We start from the raw sequence: 9824 nt of genomic DNA on the forward strand, positions 1-9824 counted from the left end.
TTGTGAAAAAGGGCAGATGGCTGCTGTCTGCACCCAAATAACCATTTTCCTCATTTGTCCAAAGACAACGGACAATTTGTTTTATTAGAGAATAATTTTCTAATAATTTTATTTACTTGCTCTTCATTAAACATGTTACACAACTTTGTCCACAAAAAAGATCTAGTTAATGTAATACACATAAGACATGTTGTCACACTATAGGGAACTTGGGTTCCCTCTTGAAGTGGAACTCTACACTGCATCCTGGATAGACACAATGGGGATGCCATCAGCATGACCAGTGTCTGAAACACGTGTGAATACACTCTAGGGGTGTCGCGTTATACTGGTATTGACGATAACCGTGATATTCAAAGCATGAAATATCGATATCGTGTTAATTTAGGGTGTGACAATATACCGGTATTGATGAAAACCACAATATTTAAAATGAATAGGACGCTTATGATATCATGACATGTAAATACTCCAGCGCCAGTACCTGGTTGAGCTCTCAGGTGGCGGTATTACACCTTAACTCTGACACCTGTCAAACAAGAAGAAGACGCAGCATGCGCAGCTATTCCGAGCGGGAGAGTGAGAGGCTCTGTCCACACCCGAAAAAATAAAGTAAGCTCGACAGTATAGGAGTTTTTCGGTTTCCAAGAAAACAGCTCCTTAGACATCCCAATCCGCAGAATTTGCCTAGCTACAGTCAGCGCGAAGGGTGGCAACACCACCAACCTTTTTACCCACCTCTGTGTCCATCACCCCGCAGATTATGCCATTTTACAGAGAGTAAATTGCAATTATTTTACTAGTCATGGAATGGGAAATGTTATATTAACCTGTTAACAGCGATTTTCTGTATATGATTTCTGTATCATATATTTAAATAAAGCTTGATTATTTTAATAAGTACCGCGTTTTCTTTATTCGTCTTATTCAGCGTGATGTAGCTATGCATGCAGTTATATGCCTTCAAAATTCAAGATACACAAGCATTTTTTGCCCCAACGAGTTTATCATTGTATCATAAGATGTAGTTGTATTACAATATCACATGAGCAAGAGTGCAGTTTTCCCCAAATCAGCACAAAAGCAATGTTCCTTCAACTTATTGTTAAATGAACAATGTGAGTTACACAGTATTGTTAATATTGTTTTTTTCCTTTATTTTGCCAATGAAAATTTCAAAATTATGAACAGCAGAACAGAGCCCCCTTGCGACAGAAATGTTTTTGTTTAACTGACTGAATCTGGGTTTAGAACGAATGAATCCAAGCTCGTTCCTGAATGAATCAGTCATTTGAACAAATCGGTTGACTCACTCACTCATTAAGACAGTGACTTGCTGCCACCTACTGGCAGTTCAGTTTACTTTCATATTTAAGGGACATTTTAATTAAAAAGTTAAAATTAGAAAAAAATCCATATTTAAATATTGAATTAAATTTATGTAGACAAATTGTAAATGCTGTGTAAATATATTAATGCCACTTCTCATTCTGTGTCACCTCTGTATTGCAAAGATGGATTTTGTAGATAATGATTTAATTTGATTGGTAACAGCCATAATGTATAGGCTAGTAATAATTTTTATTTCTTCAGGTCTTAAAAAGCCTTAAATTTGTCTTTAAAAATGTACAGCAACCCTGAAAGAGAAAAACTAAATAAACAAAGTAAAAATTATTTAGACTAATAAATATTTCCCCCCAAGGATTCTATAAATATCGTGATATATCGATATCGTGAAATTTTTTGGCCACAATAAACGTGGTGTGAAAAATCTAATATCGTGACATCCCTAATACACTCCAATTTCATTGGCTGAAGTATAAGAGGGTGCCCATAGTACACGTCATCAGTTTTTTTTGTTGTCTTCAGGAGCCTTTTGTATTGTTAGCGTGTGGTGAAGGCAGTATCCATAACGGATCCTAGTAAGTGTTTCAGGATGTATGTGCCTCCGTGTCCCAGATATTTGACACCTGAGTACACACAAACTGTACGTTTATTGTCTAGGCAAGGAGCATGCCTGTTCAGTTCTCGAAGGTTCTGAATATACTCATTGTGAGAAATTCTCAGTGGAAAAGCTCCATTTGCATTTGTCCTTATTCTCAAGTGACGTAGAACGAGCATCTGCGCCTCGCGGCTCAGCCCCCGCTGTAGCCGAAGCACAGAGGAGGCTTCGGCGTAGGGATTGCAGGTCAAGCTAATGGAGGAGTACGCTTGGCCTTTCACACTCATTGGTCGCGGGCTCAAACGATCTGTTGGATGAAGATGTGCATCTCTCAAGTCATCCGATCCAACAGATAACATGTTGCTGGTGCCATCCAGCCAAAAGGAGGCAGATGTGGTTGAAGAGGCCGAGGACAGTATTTGTACTGAGTTCTCTTAACCTGCCAGCCCAACATATGGGAATTTTTCGACGTCATGGCCTATGGCATGAGAAACGGAAAGTCACTCATGGTAGGTTGGACAAGTGCTTTCTGTCAGGCCATAATCGCCCTTCCCCCATGAGCCTTCCTTTTCCTTCCTGACCTCCATGCTGATGAAAGGAGAAATCATGGAAGAAGTCATATTCAGGGATCCATTAATTCCATCATTCAAACTACGTGAATGTAGTTCAGGGAGTCTTGTACACCATGGTCAGAGGGAGAGCGTAGCCACTCATGCTAAGAAGTGATAAGATCTGAGTGGTTAATAGAAAGCAGTTCAGAATAGAAGAGAAGAGAAGTAACATCTCTCTGCTTCCCTCTCTCCCCTCCCAAACCCCACACTCAGGGCATGTGTGGGGGGCACAAGAGGTTCTTCTAAGCGCTTACGTCAGACTCTAAGGCTGGACTGATGATGTACCCAAAATCAGAGGCAAATCAGTGCTCGTTCACGTTAATGACAATTACGCAGTGTGAATTATCAAAGACACGATCTGAGAGAATCAACTATGCATCGCCAACATCCATAAGATATTTGGCATGCTAAATATCTGGACCTGTTTGCGATTCAAAATCCCGGTGTGTGTAATGTGTTCTGACTGAAAAGGACATTGGCGATGACCTAAAGCCAATGAGACAGTAAGATACAGGAAAGTGGGAAGTTCGCGGAGGAGTTATAGACCCACGGCTCCTCAACCATTTCCCCCTCCATAATCTTTTTTCTTTTTCTCCTTTTCGCTGCAAATTAGCACACATGCCATTTGGTTCGCAAGCTTCTTGTGTGCTAACATTTTTAATAACAATTCCAGTCTCACATGAGAACTCCGGTCTCACACATGACCATTTCTCGCGTGTTTGGTTGTGAAACTTAGTTTGTGGACCAGACAGATGTGTAAAGAACAGTGATCTGATGACTTTGAAAATCATGCAATGTGAACTCGGCATAAGGGAGGTCCCTCCTCGTCATCGGTGTCTTACTATGGTAAGTGCTAGTAATATCATAGGCAGCAACATCAGATATAGCTGCTAAAGGTTTTCTAATGATATTGTGGGCTTTCTTTTGGTAAGCTACCCTTTTTTAAGCTATAGATGGAGTAAGGCTTTCTTCGTGTCTCCACTGTCCTGGGTAATAAAGCCGGGTCACTTTCTCCCTTTCAAAGCAGGGATCGAGCAGCCTTCCCCAGACATCTGGGGTCTTTAAGCAAGTTAAGCTCCCCTGTTGCTCCCTTAAAGTTGAGCCTCGCTTGTTCAAGTCTCCTACTTGGAGAGGCAGCAACATCATTGATGGTAGCCACTGGAAATGTGCTCCCTTTGGCAAGCAGCCCTTTCGAGCCTTAGGGCTGAGTGAGTTGTTCCCTCCCCGACCATTGCAGGTTTAAAGCAGGGTCCCTTGCCCCCTTCTTAAAGCCATGGTTGGCGTCCCCATAGCAGCGATTCAAGACGCAGTGTCTCGTTCCCCTTCTCAAGGAACCATGAGACATTTTCAGCAAAGATGTAGAACAATTATGAAACAAAATAGTTCATGAAACATAAAAGGCAACAAAACCATTAACATGCAAAAATATCAAACCATTATTTAGGTAATTTACAGTGGGTACAGAAAGTATTCAGACCCCCTTAAATTTTTCACTCTTTGTTATATTGCAGCCATTTGCTAAAATCATTTAAGTTCATTTTTTTCCTCATTAATGTACACACAGCACCCCATATTGTAAGAAAAACAAAAAACTTGTTGACATGTTTGCAGATTCATTAAAAAAGAAAAACTGAAATATCACATGGTCCTAAGTATTCAGACCCTTTGCTGTGACACTCATATATTTAACTCAGGTGCTGTCCATTTCTTCTGATCATCCTTGAGATGGTTCTACACCTTCATTTGAGTCCAGCTGTGTTTGATTATACTGATTGGACTTGATTAGGAAAGCCACAGACCTGTCTATATAAGACCTTACAGCTCACAGTGCATGTCAGAGCAAATGAGAATCATGAGGTCAAAGGAACTGCCTGAAGAGCTCAGAGACAGAATTGTGGCAATGCACAGATCTGGCCAAGGTTACAAAAAAAATTCTGCTGCACTTAAGGTTCCTAAGAGCACAGTGGCCTCCATAATCCTTAAATGGAAGACGTTTGGGATGACCAGAACCCTTCCTAGAGCTGGCCGCCTGGCCAAACTGAGCTATCGGAGGAGAAGAGCCTTGGTGAGAGAGGTAAAGAAGAACCCAAAGATCACTGTGGCTGAGCTCCAGAGATGCAGTCGGGAGATGGGAGAAAGTTGTAGAAAGTCAACCATCACTGCAGCCCTCCACCAGTCGGGGCTTTATGGCAGAGTGGCCCGACGGAAGCCTCTCCTCAGTGCAAGACACATGAAAGCCTGCATGGAGTTTGCCAAGACGGTGAGAAATAAGATTCTCTGATTCACTATAAATTCCTACTTGAATAAAGAACCATAATTTATAATAGAAATTAATAAAAATAAAAATGCAGCTGAGGTTGTGATTTGTCACAGTGCAGGAGTGAAGTGAGCAGCCATTTATAGACTTGCAAAGCCGTGTAATTCAAAGGCTTACATTTCTGCATTTTCTGTTTATTGGTGATTTAAAATAGTTAAAAAATTCAAAACTAACTAAAATGAAGACATTTAACAGAAGATAATTAAATTATCAAATGATGATATTTTAAAAATTCTCTCACAAATTAGCATCATTTTCTGATGGGTACAGCACTGTGTCATCCAGCTGATCTAGTTGTTCACAGAGTGGTGTACTAAAGGTGGCATTTCTTTTAAATGGACTATCTTTAGTTTTAACTGCTGTCACGCCCTGTGAAAAGAAAACATTATTAACATTATAAAACCACTCCAATCCTGCAATAAATAAATGCATTCACTGAAATCTTACTGTATGCTGACCTGAATCTTATGATAGTTTTCACTCCAAAATGTAATGGCCTGCTCGGTTGTGTAATCATGATCCTGTGAGAGACAAGCAGATTATTTCACACACCCCAACACACACACATATGCAAATGTACATGTTCAAAGAAAAAATGATTTACAGGTCTCAGAACTATTTTCCATAGACCTTTTTGCCAATTAAATCTGAAATTCTTTACCCAAGAGACTGTCAAATATAACTCCCTAAAGGTTATGGTGAACAGAAACTGACCATGGTCAGTGGTGAGCGGACAGACTTGAAGCCCTCCACTTTGAAGTCTGCTTTGGTCACAGAGCACAACTCAGGGGCTGGAGGGTCAGCGTTCAGCTCTGCATGTATTTGATCACTGTAAAACAGATTAAAATATTAAGCTAAAAAACTGTGGCTAATTTGTTTTCGTAAATTTAATCAGGGATTTATAATATACCTAGAGAGAGAGAGGTATCGTTAGCATTCCCATTCGTCTCAGAATGGAAGATGTTCAGCTGACATGCCTGGAAGTACACTTACTGCCTTTGCTTCACGCCCAGTCAGTTTAAAGAAATTTTTGACTTTCTAGTATTGATTTTAAATGTTTAATAGAGCTCATCTACTTCAAATACTGCAAAATACACAGTCGCTATAATGTCTGAAGATGGTGAGGTAATAGCTCGTGACTAGCAGAAGGAATCTCCCCAAATCAACAGATGGTTGAAAGAAAACAGATTGATATGCCTAGGCACGTCTGGCTTGTATTTATTCACAGGGACAGTGATTTGACATAAAAGAGCAGCCAATTTATTTAATAAAAACAAGAAATTAATTATGATGCCAAAAACAAGATTATATACTTGTACATTATGGTTAGAATTTTTATAAATAAAGTAGTAAATGCAACTGTACAGTGTATCTTATTCACCTTTATCCATTGACTGATTCTCTTGAAAGTGAAGCAATGTAGCTAAAATAATTCAATGTGAACTTCCTGTTGATAATGGAAAAATTTCTAGTTCTTAGGATAATGGTAAGTAGAATTGCCCACATTTGGCTTTCCATACCAGCCAACACCAAATCTATGGGTATGAGGTACTGTCTCACTTCAGAATATTTTTTATTTTTATTTAAAAACAATATTGCAACCACTTGTCTGGGATCAGAGACTTGTTGTCAAGGTTACATTCAAAAATGAAGCAGAAAGTTGCATGATAAATAAAAATTAAAATGATTTAACTGAACTATGAATCTAACACAAACATTCTTACATCATTCCTCTCCCACTGTTTCCTCTATTCACACATAAAACAAGAAATGTGGGAGGATAATAAAATGTCATTTGTGTTTTACACACGATGAAGTCGTTGAACATTAAACTTTAAAGTAAATGCTTGTTTATTTAGCTACCTTATTCTTTTGATGAGGTCATTTTCCAAAAGCTCAGTTCGTCTTCCTAAAATGAAAACCACAGTGAAATTTATTGAAAAAATGTATACAGCAGAAAGAACAGAGGGCTTTTATTTGAAAGGAGCTCTCTGGACTAATCTGAAGAATGAAAGGAACTTTATTCATTAATGTTAATAAGTCAAATGAATGTAATAATATGAAATACATTTTTAAATAAAAATGTATTTAAAAGCAACCATGATACAACCATGTATCATGCAATCCATGATACATCACCATGACACAACCACATAACAGTCAATAACCAGATTATGCATTTATGTCTGTTACATTATTAACGTTTTTTTGTTTGTTTGTTTGTTTTTGCAATTGTAAACATTTCATTTTTACGCATTTAATGTTATTCTGCTAATTTTCACGTTTAATCAAGGTAAACTCTATCTGGCTAGATGAGGTTTTGTCAGAATCATTCTGTATAAACACAAAACAATTAAAGTGTTAATATAACTGCATAATTTCCAGCAGTTTAAGCAAATTAAAAACAAAACATTTAATATATACCTTTTTGTCGCACCCCAAGGATTTTAGGAGCATTGAAAGTCGCTCTGAATGTACTAATTCCCTGCACTTTAGCAGCCACATCCATGGTAAGAATCCCTGTGTGTCCGTACTTATGGACACCTAGACGTGATCTAGGCCCGGTCCTGTCTAGCAATGCAGTAGCCCTCTGAAGCGCATGAAAGAAAGTGTAACAGTCCTTGATTAGGTGGAGTGTGATGAGACATGATAACAAATATGTTCATGACAAGTATAGCCGTATCACAAGAAACAAATATGATTTAGACATTGTCGAAAGTCACCTCCTCAACCCAGTTTCCCAGTAAACACCTTCCATCCGGTTTATTTTCTGCATTAGCCTCCGAGGTCATTGCACTGACGTTTGTTTGCGATGCGACGCTGTTTGATAAGCAACGACCTGGGTTAATCAAAGGCTTTCAGTAATAGACTGTTGCGCTTTTCGATTTTTTTTAACACCTCTCAGCACAGATCCTGCCAGTGCTGCTAGTACTGCTGTTACCATGGTAACGCAAACAAACTCATTTTGCCATCTCGCTTTCCATTGGTCTGTATCAAAGTAACATTATTTAGTCTGTAATGTAGTCTGTATTCTTTCGACGAAACAGACATTATTAGACACTAATATTTTTTGTTTTGTTTAAAAAAAAAAAAAAAAAAAAAAATAAAAATAGTTAAAATGTAAAAGTTGGACTTTTCCCTAAGGCACAATTATAATGTGAAAAATCAGATCCTGCTGTGCCTGAGTTGAGAAACACTGTCTGTGTTTGTCCACAGTTTTAACAATCTATTGCTCTCTAAAGAGGTTGTTCCAAAGAGAGACTTGTAGCTGGATTCTACCCGAAATCTCTTAACATGCATTTGAAGAATGTGAGAGATATTTACCAGCTGGAGGAAACAATATTGTGCCTTAAGAAAGATCTTGTTGTTGTGATATAAAAACCTCTTCCACCAGCATGAAAGAAAAGCACAAATGTATCCTCATTTAACCCCTACTTAGTGACTGATATATAGCTTTCATACAAAATAGTGGGATAAGAATATTCGCAATCTATAAGACACCAAAAACAAAGACATACATAGTCAAAACATATTATAGGAATGTAAAGTAAATTCTAACATAATTTACTGCCAATACCAATGAATGAACGTTGCTCATAGGTTTCACTTTCATTGCTCTGTAGACTTCACTAAACTCTCAGAGTTCACTCTTACATATAATCGGATACATTAAAAAGTATGTATATTGCCGTGCTGTCTGAGGGGAGGGCTCCGAGCTCGGAATTTGGCCCAAACTCTGAGTGCTCCCACCATCCCTAGGGGTGGGATAGGAAATTAGGTGGAGGGATGCTGGAAATTGTTGTGGGACAGAGGTAAGTGGGCTATATATATATATATATATATATATATATATATATATATATATATATATATATATTTACCTCCTCTCATGCTAATTAGGTTATCTGAAAGTGCTCCTCCCAAACATCATTATTGCTTCATTTATCAACTTTGCTTCAGATATTCAAGACACAAGACATTTTTTTGATTTATTTTCCCATGAGAAGCTACACAAGATCAAATAAGTCAAACTGGATAAAACAATATGCACAATTCTCTTTTTATTTTCCTACAGTTTCAGATTCTTATTTGATCTCTTTAAGGTTGTTTCCAAATTATTCTAAAAATTCCATTTGCATTCCTTTTTTTGCCCATGATTTCTAGAAGGAGAAATGTCTTGTAAAACCTTTGACAATGTATTGTAATGGGAGACATCCAGACTAGTTTTAGCAGCTGTGTGTGTTGTAATGGAAAGTACTTTCAAGACATGTCAAACTTGGTGTTGTCAAACCTTTTCAAGTTTTCAAACATTTATCATAGGCCTACTCTATAAGCCATGTTCTCAAAAACCGTCAACAAACCACTAGCAACCTCTGGGCAGCTACAAAAACGTCAATCCTCCTAAACCAGCAACAAGGTTCTCCCAAAGCACAATGCCATTACTATTTTCCCTGGTTTAAAAATAGCATGTATATTAGCCAAAGAGTATGTGCAAGACCTTCTCAGACGGCACCATTTCTAACATTCACTGCTCCAGGGGCTTAAAACAACATTTCCCCACCCAGAATTCACAGTGTGTCTTATGTGTGGTCATTCATGCTGGCAGGATTTGGTTGGGGATCAGATTTACCCAACCTTAATTAATTCTTCCTTCGCTTTATGGAGAGACGAGTCAGACGCTGATTGAGTCTTTGGCTCATCACCTGACCCCCTCTTCTTTTCCATGACCTGTTAGATGTTTGAGTTGTTGGAGTTTGGGTTCCTTGCCGCTGTCGCCTTTGGCTTGCTTAGTTGGGGACACTTGACATTTGACTTGACATTTGATATTCAACAGTCCTTTGATCTGCCTGCATTGACACTAGTCTTTAAGAGCTGCCGTGCAGCCAAAATAATGTACCAGTTATCAATGTAAAGCTGCTTTGACACAATCTACATTGTAAAAAGTGCTATATAA

At 38.4% G+C, this 9824-nt stretch overlaps 1 protein-coding gene across 1 annotated transcript; it reads right to left on the reverse strand.

The window, feature by feature from the left end:
- Positions 1-4916: 4916 nt before the first annotated feature.
- spag8 (sperm associated antigen 8) lies at positions 4917-7822 on the reverse strand. Its single transcript, XM_048186611.1, has 6 exons — positions 7594-7822; positions 7295-7460; positions 6734-6779; positions 5585-5699; positions 5329-5391; positions 4917-5239 (listed from the first exon to the last, which is right to left on the reverse strand). The coding sequence occupies exons 1-6, from the start codon at positions 7660-7662 to the stop codon at positions 5108-5110; spliced, it is 591 nt and encodes a 196-aa protein (XP_048042568.1). The 5' UTR covers positions 7663-7822; the 3' UTR covers positions 4917-5107.
- Positions 7823-9824: the final 2002 nt, after the last annotated feature.

Source organism: Megalobrama amblycephala, linkage group LG4 (assembly GCF_018812025.1).
Source record: "Megalobrama amblycephala isolate DHTTF-2021 linkage group LG4, ASM1881202v1, whole genome shotgun sequence".
NCBI classification, from domain to species: domain Eukaryota; kingdom Metazoa; phylum Chordata; class Actinopteri; order Cypriniformes; family Xenocyprididae; genus Megalobrama; species Megalobrama amblycephala.